The 21,064-nt window shown below is 40.4% G+C and overlaps 1 protein-coding gene across 2 annotated transcripts in view; it reads left to right on the forward strand.

The window, feature by feature from the left end:
- The window catches only part of SLC9A7 (solute carrier family 9 member A7), a 69,470-nt gene that overhangs the window by 20,503 nt on the left and 27,903 nt on the right, over positions 1 to 21,064 (forward strand). For both annotated transcript variants that reach the window (XM_074535737.1, XM_074535738.1), the window contains exons 2-8: positions 12,606 to 12,805; positions 14,086 to 14,163; positions 14,829 to 14,905; positions 15,521 to 15,633; positions 16,948 to 17,053; positions 17,341 to 17,482; positions 20,757 to 20,862. In XM_074535737.1, the coding sequence (XP_074391838.1) occupies positions 12,606 to 12,805; positions 14,086 to 14,163; positions 14,829 to 14,905; positions 15,521 to 15,633; positions 16,948 to 17,053; positions 17,341 to 17,482; positions 20,757 to 20,862 (822 nt within the window). The remainder of the gene's footprint in view (positions 1 to 12,605; positions 12,806 to 14,085; positions 14,164 to 14,828; positions 14,906 to 15,520; positions 15,634 to 16,947; positions 17,054 to 17,340; positions 17,483 to 20,756; positions 20,863 to 21,064) is intronic.

The following is a 21,064-nucleotide window of genomic DNA, read 5'->3' on the forward strand; positions in this document are numbered from 1 at the left end:
AAAGTGGTTTTAGCAAGCAACATTCAGCTGACATCTAAGGAAAAAAAGCAAATTTTCTTTTTTTTTTTTTCTTTTTTCCCTGGAGGCTTGAGCAAATTCTTGGTAATTTCTTTTTCTCTGCAGTTATGACAGTTTCAAGTTGCAAATGTTTTGTCCTAGTAGGTATTTAAACTGTGAATCTGAGCTTGAACTTTTAGATTTGTTTGTCAGACTTAAGTCAGTTCTAACACTTTAATTTGTTTTGTTTGCAGCTGTGTACTCTTCTTTTTTCCCCACCCATTGTGATGAACAGCATGGAAGATAAATGTGTGGGAGCTGCTGCAAACTGCTAATGGCTTTTAAAAGGCAAATCATTAAATCAGAACTCTCTTCAAGTGCACCAGGGACTTTGTGTCTGAAAAAAATGAACTTCATTTAAAGCACATCTGTAGCTTTTAAAACATGAGTTGCACAGAAGACATTCAGTTTCTGCCTATGAGGTGTATATGAACTCAACTGTAATACTTTGAGATATTAAAATGTTTCTTCTGAGGTGTAAAAAGTACCATGTTGTGCTGAAAATGCTGCGTTGGACTGGAAGCCTCAAGCAGTGGGTTGAAAGGAAAAGTTATTTGTTTCTGACTTGGTGCTTTGAGCAGCAGTGGGAGATATGGGAAATCCTGGGCTGGTTTCTCTTTGTTTTAATGCTTGGAAGAGGAAGAGATGAGAGTTGTGTTTCCTGCTGGCTCTGGGCAAGTGCCATTCACCAGTTCTAGTGTTTTCCCTAAATGTCAAGGTATACAGAGGGCTGGTACCAAACCAGAGCTTGGTGCAGGCAAAATAGGAGTAGCAATGAACTGCCCTAGATACTTTACCTCCAATGGAGTAAATCTGAGGTCTTTGTGTTAGCTACTGGTCAAGCTTTTGTGCTGTGAGGATATTAATAAATGCTACACCCTGCCATTTAACCTGCAAATTCACATGGTAGAAAATCTTGGAATAAGTAGTTTTTAAAGTTTCAAGAGGAGTTTCTCCAAGTACCTAATTAGTCATCTGTCTCTTAACCATGCTGTCCAAAAGCAGCAGTACTAGCACATAATTTTTAAAAACAAAAATCCAGTTGCATGCTCCCCGAGGTAGCTGTTTCCATGAGCAGTGTTGATGGATATAGATTGTCTCAGCACTTAGGGCAGGGTGGAGTAACCTTTTATCCATACATACCATTGTTCTTTGGGGTTTTTGGTTTTTTTTTTCTGTTAGTTTCAACTACTTATCTGATACCAGGGCCCTAGCAGGCACATTGCTGATAAATGAGGGGCTTTTTCTGTGGTTTGGGATGGCTGTTGCAAGCTGGACAAAATGCATTATAAAATATTACATCTTGCTGTCATTGGCACTTGCATTATTTTGTCCTGCAGCTTTCTTAGTCTTTGGAGAAGTGAAATTGAATAGAAGCCAGAATTAGCTAATACTGTATTTGACTTGAAAAATCTAAATGGAAAAGTGGAAAGAAAAGGCTGTGCAGGTTGCATCTGAGCAGTGATGTGTCAGGCTCCTTAAACTCATGTACACAAATAGGGTTAAGGATGTGCATGGTGAGCAGCAGTCTTGGTTTCATGGCCTGCTGCTCTCTGTCCATCATTGTGAGCATGGCTGTGGGTCCATCCCATCCTCTAATTTTACGTCAAGGGGAAGTTGTTCATACTTCTAGTGGCAAATGTATAAATTCCTGGGGTTTTATTAAATTCACAGGTTTTTATAAGTATCATCTGCAGTTAATTATCTAAAGAGCAAGTTGACTTAAACAATTTTTCAACTGAACTGGTTAGACACAGTTTTATTGATGAAAATGGACATTTTTTAATTCATATAAATCATGTCATGAGAAAAAAGTTAGGGAATTTTGGAGGATATTCTGGTGATGCTTAACTGAAACAGCTCTGAAAGCACCATGGTGTGAAAAAGTGAAGTGATGATCCTTCTTCTGGCTTGGTATTTTCCTGAGAGGGTACTCCTCTACCTTGGGATGCAAGAATTGCTTTATAGTGATTGCTTTGCAAATGTCCAAACCCACAATTTTAGTGTAGGGCTGAAAGCTGTTGTGTTAACTGTGTGGGAAAACCTGCTGTCTTAACAGCAGAATTTCTGAGAATTTGTTTGTTCTTGAGATTGTTCAAGAAAATATGCAGGGGAGAGGAATGAATGGCCAAAAGACAACATAAATAAAAAGTATGGTTTGCACACTTAAAATGGGTTGTTTGAGAGGAAGCTCATGGTGTACATGATGGTTCTGCTTATGTAGGTGGGATCAGCCTTTGTAAGGGAGTTTTACTCCTTACCTTTTTCTGTCCTGCCACGGGGCCTTGCACCAAAACCCTGCGGTGTCAGTAGCTGCCCTGGATGTCATGGGTCAGATTATTCCATGTAGCAGCAATTGGCTGCTCTTCATCTCTAGTAAATCTGATTTTATTAGCCCTCATCTAGCACCTTTTGCCTAGGAGGAAACATGAAATCATAGGTTCCCATCCACTTTGTGCCACCAATGAGACGTGCTGGGGTTAGAGCTGAGGTGGCATGCAGAAAGGAGATGAAATGGATGTGATTGCTCAGGCACCTTGTTGGTACCGCTGGGGCTGAAAAAGATGGAAGGGATGGCAGAAATGCCAGGCTGCAGCAGCACCTGAGGTCTGTTGGGAGCAGGCAAGGAGGCATCAGTGTGTAGTGGGAGCAGAGCAAGAAGTTAGTGGCTAGGAACTGCAGGGTGAGCTCAGCTGGAAAAAGGTAAAGCTTGTGCCAATTTAGGAGGAAAGAAGAGTGGTAATGAGCTGTGTAGGAGGTTGGGAGCTGCAGCTGTGGGACCTCTGGACAATGTGCTTTTTGTAAGCAGGCTGAGCTTTTGGATGGCTTTTTTTTTGGTTACAGCTAAAAGTGCATTCTTTCTTCTTCTCCAGCTCATGGGAATCAGTCAGGAAAGCAGAAGTGCTGTGAAACTGTTCATGCACTGCAGGCTGTGGCAAAAGTAATTTGCTGACTTCTGCAGTTGGTACTAAAAAAGTGCTTCAATTTTGAGCTACATATGAAAAGAAGTAATAGTGGATTCCTTTGCTCCTCTGGACACTGTCCATAAGGTCCTAGAAGAGCATTTGCCAGCTTTTTTTGGTTCAAAGCAGATATAGTGAGATGGATGTTAGAGCAGCTGTCCAGTGGGACTGACAGCTGTGGTGTGGTTGTGAGAAGGCCATGGTCAATGAAGTGCCTGTGCTCACAGCAGTCACCCAGAAAGGAGAAACAGGAAACATGTGGCTTCTTGGTGTGCTTTGGGACATATCTGTAAGGGACATGTTGCTTCTATGAGATGGAGTAGATCTTCTGTTAGACTGTGTGTGTTTGGATGCTGTAATAACAGGGCTTCTATGGTCAGACATAATGATCACAGAAAGCCAGAGTCATCATCTTGCTGCTATTTCTGTCTTCTGGGTCAGTACATTTCTCTGCAAGCCACAAACCATTTTATCTCCACGTGCTGGTTGCTTTTCTGCCCACAGCTGCAGAAGATGGGCTTGCCTCAGCAAAAAATAATTTTCTGGAAAATTCAGTCAACTTGAAACCTTTGTCCCCTCTCCATGTAGAAGGTTGTGTTTTTAGTAACTGGAAAGGGCCTGGTGCAAAAAGATCTTTGGGAAGAGAACTACTGGAATGTTTTCAGTTGTCTCAAGGAGAACTTTTCTGGTACAGATTTTATTTCATTCACCTTGCTTAAATTTCTTCTTGTCCTTTTCCTCCTAAGACTTTGTTTTGGCCCCTGTCCTAATCAGAAATGGTTTTTAGGATGAAGCCTTCACACACATCAGTTACTTTCTACAGATGAGCAAAGGCCTGAGGAGGCAATGTCAAAATGTTCCTAGTAAATATCCAGACCTATCTACACTCCTTGTAGCTGTTGTGGGATCTCTGAACCCAAAACTGTACCAAGAGGGATGCAGTTTCTGCCCCTTCCCCCTTCCTGCTTGCCTTCAGTCAAACCTTCAAAATTAATGACAGTGTCAGGAAAGAGATTGTTGCTGCTTAATGAGTTTCAATTGGGTTACAGATTGAAGCCTGGCTCCTTGCAATGACAGATTAATAACTCCTTCTGCTGAAGCTTTAGGAAGGGGGGATAATTATTTTCTGGGGCTTTTTTTTTTTTTTTTTTTTTTTTTAAACTGGAAAGCTCATTTCTTGCTAGTGCCTGAGCCAGGTGCTATTACTGTTAATCTTTTTGTAACAAAAGACTTGACAGTATTATTTTTCAGACTCTGATGAACTTGCGGCCTCCTATTTGAGATATGCTGAGTGTTCTAACATGCAAATGGGAGAAAAAGCAGTCACTGAACACAAGGATTAAATAGAAAGCTTTCTGTTATACACCATAAAAACTGCTGCTGGTCCTGCTGCTCTTCTTGGTGCCTGCCAGCATGGTCACTGATGTGCCTGCTGGTGTTTGGGGTTTTACTCATCTGGCTTAGGAGTCTGCATTGAAAGAAATGCTTCAGCTCTGCTGCTGCAGGGGACTGGGACCAGTTGCAGTTGGCACCCTGTTAGGGAGTCACTCCTGTGTGAAGGGAGGAAAGGGAGACACAGTGAGGCAGAGGTTGGTGTTTTTGTGATGGCCCATTGCTGCTCACACCTCTAGGAACATATGTGGTATTGGTACATGTACGGCTTTCACTATTTGGATTTTATAAATAAGGAGGGAAACTTGAATTTTGAGAAGTATAAAGGAGCTTTTAAGATGTTATTTATAAAGTATTTAACAGAAAATGCTTTAAATGCTTTAATCTGTGTTGCATGAAACAATGGTCATGCAGTAACTAAACTTGAGAACACCTGGGTTGAAGTCAATTGCAGACTGTAATCTCTGACAATTGCCTGTGCCCTTTATAACTGTGGTATTTTATTTCTAAGTTGAGATTCTCTTTAAATTGTCTTTTGTGGCTTGTCCAAGGTCTCTCACTGAGCCATTGCTAAGGCTGGGGTTGGCTCAGGAGCCTTGACTCACAGTCCCATGGCTGGTCCAGAGGCCACATGTGATTAGCACAGGACAGCAGCTCCTTCCAGGGCTGCCTGTCGGTTCAGGCTGTTGGACAGATGCTGTTGGGTTGGGGGGTGTGTGGTTTTTTTTTAAAGCTTCTAAAGATATTTTTCATCTTTGCTGAATTTTAGATTCTAAGGGAGAAAAAAACCAGCATTTTTTTCTTACTGGCTGTCATTTTGCCACATATTTATTGTCATCTTTCTGTGGCTGCCCTCTTGCTAATAGGGTCTACTCATCCCTTCAAATTATTTGTAACAATCTAATTTTTTTGGGGGCTATAGCTCTCCTGTGCGAATGTAAAGCTGTATGTGAAACTTAATAGTTGTTCAGAAACTAACTTTTGAAATTCCGAAGCAATCTTCTGTTTAAATCTCTTGATAATTGTGTTTTAAATCAGTCTTCTTCTACTTTGAACCTTTTCTTTAACCTCACCATCAGTAAGAATGCGCATTACAGAATAAAGCATACCTGCCTGCCCCTGTAGCTCATAAATTTTTTTAACCATTTTGCTATACCTGTAAGTATGTAAATCACACAACATAACAAAATGAAAAAATAACTAGATTCCTACACTCCTGTGAGTTTTTGGAACCAAAGACTTGTGAGGAGTCTTGGTGTGCAACAAGTGCACATATGTCTGGCAGCACAAAGCCAGCAAGTTAATTTGATATTTGGTTCTGCACAGTGTGCCAACAACTTTTTTGTGTAATCTGTTTATTTAAATTCAAAACTATGCTTAGTTTGGCTTATTTTAAAAGTGAATCAAATGCTTATTACAAAGATGCCCTTGATAGCATAGTGCAATGTCTGCCTACAAGGAGGAATAACTACCCGCTTGTTTATTGTCTTTTAACTTCCTTATCTAAAATAACCCCAAGGCAATGACAAAGCATGACCTTGACCTTGTTATTCAGAATTTTAGAGTTTGGATATCCTCAAAATTTCTTCCAGACTTGAAGAATTAGCATCCTCTGCCTTCCTTTCCTGTTGAAAAAGGCTGGGTTTAAATTTTTTTTAATTGAAATGTAGTGAGGATTTAATAGTTGCTCACACTGCTGAACATAAACTGCTTCCCATTTTTCAAAGCTTGCATTTTCTGCAGTGGTGTGACAAGCTGGTGAATGCCACACAGCCAGCATTGCACCACTGAGAAAGTAGTTGATGATTAGCCACGCTGAGTGCAAGACAGAATCACAGAATCACAATTAGATTGGGAAAGACCTCTGAGATCAAATCCAATTTGGCAAAAAATGCAACCCTGTCAATGGACCATGGCACTGGGTGGCACATGCAGCTGTTTCTTAAACACCTCCAGGGATGGTGACTCCCCCAACTCCCTGGACAGTCTGTTCCAATGTCTAATCAGCCTTCTTGTGAAGAAATTCCTCCTAATGTCCAGCTTCAACCTTCCCTGGCGCAGCTTTAGGCCATTTCCTCTTGTCCTGTTGCTGGTTACTTGGGAGAAGAGGCTGACCCCTTCCCCCTGGCTACAGCCTCCTTTCAGGGGGTTCCAGGGAGTGATAAAGTCACCCTCAGCCTCCTTTCTTCCAGGTTAGCAATCCCAGCTCCCTCAGCTGCTCCTCACAGGATTTGTGCTCCAGACCCATCACCAGCTCCATTCCCTTCTCTGGCCTCGCTCCAGCCCCTCAATGCTCTTGTTGAAGTGAGGTGCCCACAGCTTGACACAGCACTCAAAGTGTGGCCTCACCAGTGCTGAGTCTGTGGAAAATGCAGATGCTGTCAGAGGCCCGGGGCTCTGCAGACACTGGCTTAACCCTTCTCCAAGGGGTTGTATGGTGGTGCTCCTCTGCCCTCCCCTGCAGGGCAGGTAGTGCAGTCAGTGGCAAGCAAATACAGGTATAGAGAGTGAGTTGCTAGTGCTTCTGGAGATGGCATGTAACATGTGATCTGATTTTTTTTTTATTATTATACAGTGTTACTGGCTCAAGCTGGATCAAAAAAATGCTCAAATTATTTTGTACAAGTGTTGAAACTTCATAAAAAATCAGTGAAATCGGAAGATATGGACTGTGATGTTCAAAGGATGACACTGTGATAGGAAAAATACTTTATTTGTTGGTGTTTAGGCTATTAAAAATAAAACTTTGCAAGTGTGATGTCTTGATGCATGCAAACATCCAGCAGAAAAATGATCTATGTGATAAACACTGTGTATTATTATTAGTCTTTCACCTTGAAAATATATAGAGGACATTCTTTCATCCTTCTTGCCAAGTTTTTTTCAGCTTTGTTTCTTTGCCCTCAAAGTGGTAGAAAGTTCAGCTTGGAAGTAGGGAAGAAAAATCTAGACTTCTAAACGTAAGAAATCCTTTTTTCCCCCCCATATTCTTTGTGTGTACTTTCAAAAGCTAACAGTATTTTACTGTCTATCACTGAAGAAACTGGTGTCCAGGTACATAAAATTCCGCCCCTGTGTGGGCTGCACTAAGGGATGACAAACTCTGCCGAGCCAATACTGGCTCTCACCACTGACAGTGTTGCCTAGCTTCACAAACCTGTCAGTGGTTTGCTGTGGTGTCACTTTCAAAAGATACTACTATTGTATTAAAAAAGATAAAAACCACAAGAGAAGTACTAGTAACATGTGCTTTATGTGATGTATCACAGTACCTGTTTTCCTGTATTTATGTGGAATTAGCTTACTATCTCCTGGTTACTCTTTTGGCTGCTTTTGATAGGCTCAGTTGAGGCCCAAGGCAGGTGGCAAGTGAGGGTGGACTGTGGCAGTAAAAGCAGCCCCCTCCTACCCTGCTGGATCTCTTTGGCTTTTATGAGGAGACTCGTTGCTATTTCTTTTGCTCTGACTTACTGAGTTAGGAGATCAGCCTGTCATTTAAGCAAAATAAAAACCCAGCTCCAAAGCAACAGATAGCCCCAAGACCTGATCCAGAAAGCAATTAAGGTGATTTAGAAGAAATGTTTGCAGTATGAGGTGTCTGTCTGAGGGGTCCAAATGGAAAAGACCTCAGGAGGTAATCTTGTCCAGCCCTTTGCTCACAGCAGGTCCCTTCAGCTTGGGTTGCTCATGGCCATACTCAAGTGACTTTTGGCTGTATGCAAGGAAGGAGATGATGCAGCCTTTGTGACAGCCTCTTTCTGGTGCTTAGCCACATCATTGTTTTAAAAAACAAGCCTTGCCTAATTTTTTTTTCACCTACATTGCGACAAGTTTGTTGCCTTTAGTCTTAATCACTGTGTGCTTTCCAGAAGATTCTGTCCCTCTCCTCTTTGTCTCCCCAGCAGTAAAATCTCCGCCAAGTCTCCCTCAATTTGGAGGCTGGAGGGGAAGGACCCTCAGCGTTCAGCACCTGGCTCTTTACCAGAAGTGTGTGAAAGAAACTGTATCTAAACAGGTTTGAGCTCAGGGATTGATCCACTCCACTGATTCTCAGATCAAGTTGAATTCACTGATCAAACTGTGTGATGTGTAGTGTGAATGCCTCTGGTTCTTGCAGTCAGTGCCAGCTGGCTCTGCCTGGAACCTCAGGGCAGCTTCAGCAGAGAACTGGGCTGGAAATCACACAGACCACAGCTCTTACCAGATAAAGGCACTCGTGGTTGTGTGTGTCTTTCTGAATTCATGTTCTCGCTTCAGTGACTTCTGTACTCAAACAAAACCAAAAGTAAAGATGACATTTTAAATGGTCTATTGTTAGATTGGTGTTGACCAATCCTTTTGCATCAAAGGAGGTTTAGATTGGATATTAGGATTATTTTCTCACTGAAAGGGCAGTCAAGGATTGGAATTACCCAGGAAGGTGGATGAGTAACCATCCTGGAGTTGTTTAAAAGTTGTGTAGGTGTGGCACTTAGAAACATGTTTTAGTGGTGGACTTGCCAGGTTAACAGTTGGACTCTGTCACCTTAGGTGTTTTCCAAACTAAATGATTCTATGACTATGTCTGAAGTCTAGTATTTTTCATTATCAATAGTGATTTGTTTCAGAAGGGACAAAATATTCCCGGGATTTAACGCTTCACTTTTACTAAGATATTCTTTGTGTACAGCCTGCATGATCAGGACTGTATAGGCAAGCTGCTGGCACAAATGCTCTCTATTGAAAGTGAGAATGCAAGTCATGCATACAAGTTATTAGGTATCAGTTTTTGAGATAATCCTTCATAAGAGTCTTTGAGCAATGAAGTAAACTTACTCTTGCAATAGATACCACAACCCAAAACTTTGAAAGTAAGGCCCTTCTCAAATTTTGAAGTATTTGTACCCATTTATAGCTTTTTCTGTCTTGTTGCAGTCTTGCAATAAAAGGCAGTGCTGGATTTATTTGGCCTAGAGGTTCTCTTTTAGAAGAGGTAGAGTGTTCTTAAGCAGTCAGAAAAATATTTGCTTTTGTTCCAGGTTCTCCATAAGCTCTTCAGCAGTAACCCCTTGGGTAGGAGTGACATAGAGTTTATGTACTGATTCTTCTGTATCTTTTTCTATCTTTTCTGAACCTGTCTTCCTAGGTTTCAGCAGCCATTCCTTGCTTCCAAATAAACAACAGAGCTATACTGAATTTATGCTTAAGTTAACAGTAAGATTTAGTCTGGGCTTGTGCATTGAAAAATCCTGGGTATCTCTCTTTCTATTCCACTTTTGTCCTTCAGCCGCAACTCTGATGTTTCAGGAATGGTTGAAATCAAGCATCCAGAGAGAATTATGGAGGATGCCCTGGTCTCTGTATAACACCTAATGGCAGACAGCTTAGGAGGGCATCCTTCCTGAGGCTATAAATCAGGCAGTTTCTCCTGCCTGAAAGACATTTGGGGTTTTAGTGTTCTGTGATCTTGGGGAGCTGACTGAACTCTCTGAACTTTGTTAATGTTGTATTATCAAGTGAGATGTGATGTAGAAATCACATAACAAGTCCAGTAACTTTTTAGTGTGTAAAAGATGCAATGCTCATTGGAAAACAGAAAATTCTTCCAAATAGTTTTCTGTAAAGACTTCAAATATTTTTAGGAAAAGAACTAACGACTTCTGTCAAATGTGTGCTTTAATGTTTCACTTCAATATTCAAAACCTGTTGGTTTGGGACTACATTATGTATATAGCAGTATGCCAGTATCTTTGTAAAGTCAGGGAGCTTTCCGTTCTTCTAATTCATCTTTTGAGCTAACAAATGTCTAGTATTTTGCTAATGAAGCTGGCTGTGGAATTTGTGTGTCTTCCTAGGGCCCCTTTTGTTTTCATATGTGTTTCCTTTAATGACTGAGCTGTGGGTGGCTTTACTCACTTGGCTGCTTCTGACAGCCTTTTGCCTCAGCAAAGGTCCAGGTGCATCCTGCTGCAAGACAGCACTCCGACAGCAGAGACCACGTGTTCCTAAACTGCATGGTGCTCAGTATAAAAATCTCATCCATTTTGCTGTTCTGTCAATAGGAGGTGAATGAAAATTCCCTGTCACTGTGCTGCTGGGCCATGGGAAAGTGATGATATGGGATAGAATGCTTCACATCAAATGAGAAGTACCAGTTAGGAATGTAATTGTCATATAACTGGTATATATGGAGGAGAATGAACAAGTGGGTTATAGTTATATAGTGCCATCACCTCCTGCTCTCAGGTTTCTCTTCCTAATGCAATATTAATGGGGTTTCCCATCTGCTTTTGCAATGCATTCAGTAAGGGCAGTCTTTGACCCTAAGAAGTTACCCTAAGAGGTGTCCCCCTCTCTATTCTCAGCTGAGTAGCAATATTGACTTGGCTTTATGCCACAGCTATGTATAAGCTCATCTGTACAGTTTTCCTTTTGCAGTCTGATTTACTACAGGATTTCTGGCTGATGCTGGTTAGATTGATTTTTATCACAGTCAGTCTTCCTGATATCTTCTGTGAGTGCAGCCCTTCCCAGCTGTGAGTAGGGTGAGAGCAGCAGAAATCTTAGGCTGCTTGCCTGGATGGGTTGGTGAAGGGGTCTGTAGCCATAACTGGTAGTGCAAGTGGCTTGGAGGTGACTGGCTGTAAACTCACTTTGTGCAGAGCTGTGTTTCTCCCTCATCCATCATACATAGCTGCAAAATGCTCTGGTGGTGTTAGGAGATGCTGCTCTAAATCTGTGTATTTAAATTATTAGCATTGAAATTTCAGTAAGTAGATTTATCTTGTTTAGGAGATCTCTTCCTGTGTTCTCTCTGAGTATGTACTTCCCTTTTCTAAATAAAATGTCTCTTAATATTCCAGTTCCTTTGGACTGATCATGTTGCTGCTCTGTTCTCAGAGAAGGAAGGCTGGAGATGAGCCTCCCACTAGTGTCACAGCTGCTACCTGCTGTATCTTTGTGCATTAAAACAGTTTTGTTACTGTGGACCTCAGGAGAATGAGGTGTGCTCCTTTGGTTGGCTTTTTGGGGGCACAGCTTCTTTACTCTTTGCACTATGTCATAGCAATAAGTTTATTTGGGGTTTTTGTTATGTGTGGTAGATTTTTTTGTTTGATTTACCTCATTTATTTTTGGTTGCTACCTGTCAGCTTCATTTACTCTCTGGGGAAGCTATGGGTGCAGAGGGAGGGTCACAGGGAGCAAACCCAACGCTGACTATTGACTCATCAACAAAAGCACCAAACATCCATCTTCATCTTGCAGTTGTCTGGAATAAGGATTAAATTGCAGATCATCCTAAGGCAACAGGGAGCCTTTAAGTGTGTATCAATTTGTTTACTTACCATACCAAAACCACTTTGTTCTTATTCGTTTTCTCTGCAGATGTTCTTTTCTTAGTACATTGTAACAGGAATGGTGCTCAGTTAGAACTTGGTGCTTCTCCAGCCCCCTGGCATTAAGTTAGGAATTATTTTTGTCATTGAGTCTGAAGCATTTGTTATTTATAGGGTTTATGTTGGAATTTCTCTGATGCCTAAGTGATTTGTCCTATATTTCTGAATCCTGGATCTCTTATGATTGATCATTTACACCTTATTTTATTTTTGTTTATATGAAATGTGGAAAATGCCTGCAAATGACATATGGTGGCTTCTTTGTGCAGGTCATGTCTTAGTTTTAAAGTTTGCAGAGTACACAGAAGATTGTGCAGCAGGCATTGTTTACTTGCCTAGAATTGTAAGACTAAAAACTGTGTTCTTGCTGCAGCCATCAAATAATGTGGCAAACATCACCATTCCAGATCAGTTATGGTCATGTGTTTCCAGCAGTCGCTGTTTTCTGGCAATAGTGTTTGCTTGGTTTTGTCCTAAGGCAGGTGAGATGTATTTGATGTGTCCTAATGTTCAGCCTCTCATGTGACTGGGGGTTTACACTTTCAAGGTGTGCATGAGGATGAGGAAGACAAAAACTGAAATAGAGCTGTTTGTTTGTCACTTCAGTCAGGTACCAGATACTTCAGATTCTCTGGTAGTTTTGATGTGCTCGGGGCCTCTCTTTCCCTGCAGAAAACTGATAGTAAGAATTGACTTCAAGGTGGTTTTGATGCCCATATGGTTGTAAAGTTCATGCACGGTCCCTTGGATGATGTTTGAAACTTGTTATAGTGCAGGAGTATCAAATCAGCCTCATGGATTTTTACGTCTCTTCCAGGACTGATAGTAGGGGTGATCCTGAGGTACGGGACCCCCTCCACGAGTGGCCATGACAAACCCTTCAGCTGCTCCCAGGAGGACAGGCCCTTCACCACCCTGCTGGTCAACGTCAGCGGCAAGTTCTTCGAGTACACGCTCAAAGGGGAAATTAGCCCTGGCAAGATCCACAACGTGGAGCAAAATGACATGCTGAGAAAGGTGAGGCTGTACCTGTTCACATGCTTGGCTAAGGTCCTCCTTCATCTATGCTTCCTCCCTCCTCTGTCCCGTTTGCACCTCAGGGAGTGTCAGGTGTCAGTATTCCTGATAGTAACAGCACTTTAATGCTTAATTCAAAAGTACCTTCTGTATTATATCACTGCTGGAGAAACTGTGCTCTGTTACATGTATGTGGTGCTTTCCTAAAGGCTGTGGTTGGAAGACTAAATGTATGTTTCTAACATCTGTAGAATTTACAGAGACCAGCTGAACCGAAAAGCCTTGTACTGCCTTGTATAAATGGAAAGTAAGGAAAATCGTAATTTCTTAATGAGAATTGATTGTTCCTTGTTGCTTTGGTCTTTTTTCCCTAGGGTTTTAAAATCTGTTTATTGTCAGGAAATAGTTACTGCTTCCACCCTATAAACTACCAAATGGTGTTGGAAGTAAACTTCACTTATCAGCAGTTTTTCAGCTGTCTTCTTTGCCTTTTCATTCAGTGTCAGGAATTAATCACCTTTTGTGTGTATCAAAGCTAGACTTTGAAGCATAGGATTGTGATCTAAAAGTACTTCTTTCTGCAGAGTATGAAGAGAGCTTAGCTGCCTATGTGTATCTGCCTGCTGTAGGTATCTCAAGTTATCTGAAATGAGTCCTACCCTGGGAGGGCACAGTTGTAGTGCTCAGGCAGCAGGTGAAGAGAGTCTAGTTAGTCCCATAATTGTGAAGGTCTTCTGATTGCATTTTAAATGTTGTTTTTTGTTCTTAGTGTAGTGTAGTCCTTCATGGATATCTGGAACTCCTACTGAAATACATGGAAAAGGTGTATAATCCAAATTTCTGAAAACCGGTCTTGTATCTGACTTGATTAGCTTATGATAACTATTCAGTGGATAAATTTGCACAAAAAAGTAAGCTAAAATAACATTTTATCTGCAGCTATACCAATATCAGGTATCACAACAGGAGAAATCTTCTCCAGAATAATTTTTAATTTATGATTAAAGCAAGAAATTTTTAATTTAAATAGGGGACTGTGTTTGAGACTGCTGCCAGATCACAAGTAACCAATGTAATGTCTGTTTTTTCTTGATGTTATTTACCAACAGGAGCTGCAGCTTTTTGCTAGTTTGTAGAAATGGAGCTGGCGAATGTTTTAGAGTCTCAGCTTATCTATTTCATCAACCAAAAATAGTGATTGTCAGCAAATTAATGAGGAAAATGCCCTAACAATTTGTATATGTCTGTTTCTAATTGAAATTTTATATTTTATTTTTTAGGTAACATTTGACCCAGAAGTTTTCTTCAACATTCTATTGCCTCCTATTATTTTTCATGCTGGTTATAGCCTGAAGAAAGTAAGTGCAATAACTTCTGAGGAGAAGAGATCCTTTTTTTTTAGTGAGAGATTGCTGATTTGTTCAGGATTGTAGTCTCCTTTCAGGCATTTACTTACAGTAAGAAAAAATCTAATTTCCTCCAGAGATGGTTAGGTCATATTGTTTTAAGAGAAAATACATATATTTTTGAGTATAAATGTATTAAACCTTACTTAATTTTGCTGATTTGTTTTCCTTTGAACTTAGCCAGACATTGATGTCAGTTTCATTTAAAGTAAATGATGTTCTGTTATGAATTGTTTTGGTCCTTCTCAAATGTCCAAAATGCAGTAAATTATGCTGAGAGGCTGACCTAACCCTGAATCCCAGAGGAGATGTGCCAGACCCTTAATGGCAGAAGGGTTCGGATTCTGATCTTGCTTGAAGACACCATGAATTGGTGCTGGTTTCTATCAATAAGCCTTCTGTCAGTAAGCTACATGTAGGGTCTAATGCATGGCACAGATCTGCTTTATTCAATTTATTGAAGTTAGATTGAATTTACTTAGCAGTAATTGAAATGTATCTCTGAAATAGAACTGTGCTTCTGTGTATTGATACAAGTGAAGCAGTGTGCTACATGGTTCTGATTGGGCAATATAACTTTGCTAAAGTAAGTATATAAACCTCTTTTTCTTGTGCAGAGACACTTTTTCAGGAATTTGGGGTCCATTTTGGCTTATGCCTTTTTAGGAACAGCAGTGTCTTGTTTCATTATTGGGTAAGTGAACTGATAGCAGTTTCTCTCTACACTAAAGCTTAAGCTGATAAAGCACACTCTGTCTTTGCCTGCATATGTGTATTTTATGTATGTATACACAGACATATTTAATTTAAGATAGCTGGTCATGTTGGTTTGCTTGCCTACAATCTCTTATCTTGCTCATATTACTCTGTCTTGTATATGGAAATCCTGAATTGTATTGGTGATCTTGACTTGTGTCTCAAAGAATTTCACTAGAGAAGTAATCTACTATTATAGATTGTTCTTACCTCAGAGTTTTGGCCTATGTATTGTGTTGGGAGAAATAATACTGAGGGGAATGTTGAGCAGAGAAAACTTGGTGGGAAATGGAAGAAACATGTAGACTCTGTGCTAATTGTGTGAAGATTTCAGACTGACTGGTTTTAGGTGATGTCTCCTGGATCATATATTGCTTGAATTGCACCATAGGGAAAAGAGGAAAGTTCACTTTGAGAGCTTTCTGCTACACTGCTACACTGAGCTGTAGCAAAAACAAGCCTGTCTGAAATACTGTTGCTTGTGCTTTCCCTTGGTCTGTCTGAAATGCACCAGATTGTTTGACTTGGAATGTTTCATCTTCTTTCTCTTCAGGAATCTCATGTATGGGGTTGTGAAGCTAATGAAGTTGGTGGGTCAGCTGTCTGATAAATTCTATTATACAGACTGCCTCCTCTTTGGAGCCATAATATCTGCCACTGATCCAGGTACCTTGATGAACATTTTTAATAACCTTCCAAAATAACCTTATTGTTAGGATTTTCAGCTGCATATTAACAGGACTCTACTTTCAGTTATCTCATATTAGTATCTCTGAACCTCTTTTCTGAAATACATGAAATTCTGAGCATTTTGAGAGCTGTTCTCTGCTGATTTGTGACTGAACTGGCATGACACTATGGTGTATTTGGAGAAAATTCTAACTCTCCTGTTCAAATGCTTAAGTGTTTTTTGTTAAGTGGCTTTTGTTAAGTGTGCACCAAGTTTAGGATGGCAAATAGGTGAAATTATTGCTTTTTCTGGCTTGCAGGGCTTCCTTCTTCAGCTGCATTGCTTGGGGCTGGGTAGTTTAAGAGCAGTGTTTGAAACTTTTAGCTTCTTTAGGTGGGGATTTTCTATTCCTCTTTCAAGTAAACTTCATGTTTTATACGTTAAGGCAGAAGAATGCTTTTCTGGTCAAGTAATTTTTGCTTTTGCCCAAATAATGTAGACATCCTTCAGAGTCAAGCAGACTCACATTGAAGTCTTCACTTGACAGATCATTTTTTAGGGCTTGCAGAGGTCAGGGGCCAGGGTGGGGAGTGCTGAATATGCAGCTTGACATTTAAAGCAGTTTATTTGAGGTGCTTAGTGGTGATTAGTGTGAAAATGGGAAGTAGCTCCTGTGATTGAGCTGAGCTCTGAACAGCTGGTGGTTGCATACAATTTATGCAAAAAATCACCATGTGATTTTTGAAGTATGTACATGGGAATAACTTCAAGATCATGGTCTTTCATCTCAAAATTTTCTTGAAAAAATTATTATAAATATTTAGCACTCTTGTCCTTTTAAAATTATGTGGAAATTCACACTTGTGACATAATGGATACTTAGAGGAACACTTAGGATCATTTGTGCTATTTTACAATGGCTGAAATAATAAACCTGTGTCAACAATCTATACAGCTGTTAAAAGCAGGAAGAGCTGTGCAACATTTAGCTTACTGCTTTATATGGAATATGTTCTAAAATAATATCAGGGCTTTTGTAGAAGGGCTTTGTCTGCCCCATGCCCCTTGATCATGGGAGCCTTGCAATGAACACTGTGCAGATGGGAGGACAAAAGAGCCACCCCTTAATGGAGCTGCCCCAAAACTGATAGAGGAATTGCTTACTTGTTGGTAAACATGACTATGGTTTCCCATTTTAGTTTTGATCCTGTTACTTCAGTTCCTGGGTTTTCTTGCTCAGCCAGACTGGGAAGTCTGCTCCACAGCTCATGCAGTCATTGCAGTGTTGTTTTCCTCTTTTCTGTCTGTAGTTACCGTGCTGGCAATATTTAATGAGCTGCATGCTGATGTGGATCTCTATGCGCTTCTGTTTGGAGAGAGCGTGTTGAATGATGCTGTTGCCATTGTGTTATCCTCGTAAGTAACTATGGGAATTTCTGCCCTGAAAACACTAAATTGCTTTTGGCATTTGTCTAAAAAACAATGCTTTTTCTGAGAAACATTATTTTAAGCTTAAATGGATTGCCTTTTTCTGGATTGATAACCATTGCAAACATTTTCCAAGGCCCCTAATGCATCCACAGGCCAAAATGACACACATGCCTTCAGCAAGGGATTGTCTCCCTGTAGCTCAGCTAATGCTGCTACAGAAAAAATCTTTCCTGATGCCACTTCTAACTTGCCATTGTGTTCTCTCTTTCTAGATCTATAGTTGCCTACCAGCCAACAGGTGAAAATACCCATGCTTTTGATGCTGCAGCATTTTTCAAGTCTGTTGGTGTTTTCCTGGGAATATTCAGTGGTTCTTTCATGATGGGAGCAGTGACAGGGGTTGTGACAGCTCTGATATCCTTTTTCATATTTGGTATTCCAGCTGAGATGGCATGTGTGGATATTAGCAGGGCTTTCCTGTTTCCCATTATAGCAGAATTGACTCTATAGCTTGTTAATTCTGAGTGTGAAGACGTGATCAGTATTCATTTGACTTCTTTTCTACAGAAAGACATTACAGGTGCCCACAGAAATCAACCCTTTCCAATAAAACTAGAAGTTTTAGTGATGTTGCTGCAGTAAACCAAAGCTAATAATGTCTGCTTTCTTTTTATGGAGTTATAAAACCTAGTGTTTATTATTAGTCTTGAAAGACATCTCCTATGATAAATGGTATTTGATTCTGCCTTCAGCAAAGTCTCTCAGCTATTTCTGACCCCCACAGCATTCTTTGAGTCCTGCATTTAAACTTTTTGCCAGAAATCTGATGTCATACATCTTGGATAAGATTTTGTCTTTGTGAGAGTTTAACTCAATAACATGATGTGCCTTGCATAATCTATTCTGTTCTCTTGATGCTTGTAGCTGTTATTTGTTTAGATCTCAGAGGTGCTTAGCAAGCAATCTGTGTGGGTCTTGTTTTAGGCTCAGGCAGCAGACCTCCAGCCTGACCTACTCCAAGACTCATGATGCTTCTTCAGGAGCAAAATGAAGTCTCTGCTTTCTGACAGGATAGTACAGCCATATCTGTACATATCCCAGGCTGCTCTGATGTGCCCAGGCTTCTGAACACTGACCTGAGAGGGGTAAAATGTGATCTTCTGCACAATTATCATGAACCTGTGACTCTGAAGCAGTACTGTCTGAACTGTATACAGTGTGCAGATTTTCCTGACATGTCTGCCTGATGGAAACCCTGTCAGTATAATGGGGAAGATTTGCTGTTGATGCTTTAATGTTCAGACTCAGGATGCTTTAATGTTCAGTCTCAGTTCCCAGTCTGATCTGCAGTCTATGTGACCCAGAAGCACGATTCCTCCTCTGGCTCTTGGGCTACCAGCCATGCATAGCTCTCACTGCTCAAATGCAGCTGTTGTGGGTTTTGGCTGAAATGCATTCAGATCCACTTTGTAAAATTATGCTTCTGAAGCAGCAGCCAATCCTTGTTTTTTTTAATGGTTGTGCTCAGGAAGGTGATGTGAGGCTGCTTAGAACAAAGCCTCTGTGGTGGCATTTTGTATATGTGGTGGGGATATTTTTATTTTTGTTCTGTTTCAGTTTTGTGTTGCTCTTTTTCTTAGTTGTTTAATTATCCAAGTATTTTCTATTGGAAACATCCTTAATGTCATGTAATGATGTATAAGCAAAAAAATATTTGCATTTTACTATTCATATCAAATGAAAACCCATAAATTAAGTATTAATTTAATATTTCTATAGCATGAAGTACATGCTATATAGGTAGGTATACCCGTACCTCTCTGAGTAAGGGAGTCATGCACTGTCCTTTGAGAATAGATAGAATGCTCAGTTTCCAAATTATACAGATAATATACAAGGAATTATTCTGGCTTTCAGCAAGCTGTCTCTGTTTATTTTTTAATAGTTATGTTATAGTACCACATTCTATATTTTTACTAAATTGCAGCATCTGACTGCTTGAAAAGATGTGGAATACAAGGCCATGTCTAACAAATAAAGAAAATAATGAAGAAAAATAAAGAATAATTTCGTTTCAGCTAACATTTCAATTTGATCAATTACATGAAATAATAAAATATTTTTCTTTTCTTGCCTCTTGCTTTGAGCTTCCGCCAAAATGATGAGCACAGGTTTTAATTTCAGATTTAATGAAATATTTTGGTGTGGTTACTGATGATAACAGCAAGTTAAACAGTTTGAGTCACAAAACTGCCAGAAAAGACTGGAAATAAGGAACTGGTTCTGACAAGGCCTAACATCAGGGGAACAAGGTTCAACCTCTTCCTCTCCCATGGAGTGACTGTGGCGATCCAATTTCCCTAGGTATCCACGAATGTCCCTTGAGCCAGGCACTGGGATTATCCGAGTGCTCTGTGGAGAAATGGGTTCCAATTTTTGTTTTGGTGGATGTTACTGCTTCAGAAGCATGATCTTAGAAAATAGATCTGTTTGGGGGAAGTGGTGGGGAGGAATTCAGCTGAGCTCAGAAGTTTTAGAGGCGGTTTCTGTGCAGAATTAACAGCTGTTTAAAAAGTATGCTGTGTTTTACATTTGGTGTAATGCCAACATGGAGATTAATTGGTGTTTTATAATGATGCTCTGGGCTTTGTTTGAGAGCAACCTTCTGACAAAGCAAGGTCATGACTGAAGGTGTGTCTGGAGTATATGTTTGCCCTAGTCAAGCCAGCAGAGAATGTCAGCAAGAAGTGGGTGTGAGTGGAGAGTTGGCACTGATTGCCTTCATATGAGCTGTGCATAGCTGTTTGCACCTCAGATACAGTGTGTTCAGCGTGTACCTGCTGCCAGAGTAGTGCTCAGGAAAAGAAACCAACACCAAAAAGATTCTATAAATAGGTGAAATGTTTTTTTTGTAGTGTGTGAAGAGCTAAATTTAACACTACTAAAGTCTGTTCCGCTTCTTCAGTAGCTGTATGAATTGTTAATTCAGGGTGTGCTTTGATGCTCCTCAGGTTTTGCTCTCTGCTGCAAGATGAACTTGTTTTTTCTTTCCTTTGAAAGACTGAGCTGCTCTCAGTTGGCCTTTTCTCTAAAACACATCAGCACAAGGAGAGGAAATACATTTTGTAGGCAGCAATTGTTTTGCCCTAAAAGTACTGAAGTAGCTGCGCTTGCTGGAAAAGACTTATTAACAAATCTGAGAAGAGAAATTCTTGTTGGTCTTAGGGTTGCTGTAGTCCAGAATAGCTTTGTAAATTAAATGCTTTTGAATGCATTTTATGTTTTATTTGGAGGTGGGAGTATGACTCATAATTGAGGTTGGCAGGGTGAACAAAACATCATTCCCCCACCAATCCCCTGAAAAGCCAAGGCACACACAGTCTAAAACAGCAGGTCTATATCCCTTCCTTGCTAGCACTTCAAAGGGAACCATGGAATAAGATAATATTACTTCCAAGAGGTGGAGCCACACTTTATCCTATGGATATGCAACAAAAATAACGAAAACTGATTGTTGCAAGTTGAGTCTGAAGTTTGCCTTCATGTGTTGGAATTTGCATTTTTCAGCATCAAAAGTGTTTTGTTTTCCAACAAGCATGGGCTGTTAGTACATAAAAGTGTTTTTCAGAAGCACTGGGAACAGAGAAGCCAAAGGATTTCCTTTTGATCCCTTAACAAGTGACTTAACGTGACAAAGTTTACCAAGTTGCACTGCTTCCCCCTGCTGGAAACGGCTCTCTTCTTCTTGATGTCCTGGAGCACTTTCTTGCTTGCAGAAGCCTGTGGATTTACCGGTGAGTTGCTTGGATTTAAGCACAGAAATCCATCTCAGCAGCCGTTTTTCCACTTTTTCACTAAAGCTTTTCAATGAGAAATATGTCTGTGCCTAAATTTGTGTTGTTGGGTTTTTTTGCCTTCTGTCCAATGTTGAAGCTGCAGCTCACTGTGTAACAAAGGCAATGATTTGGTTCAGACACCATCTCCCTAACCTAGTGT

Source organism: Zonotrichia albicollis, chromosome 2 (genome assembly GCF_047830755.1).
Source record: "Zonotrichia albicollis isolate bZonAlb1 chromosome 2, bZonAlb1.hap1, whole genome shotgun sequence".
Lineage (NCBI taxonomy): Eukaryota > Metazoa > Chordata > Aves > Passeriformes > Passerellidae > Zonotrichia > Zonotrichia albicollis.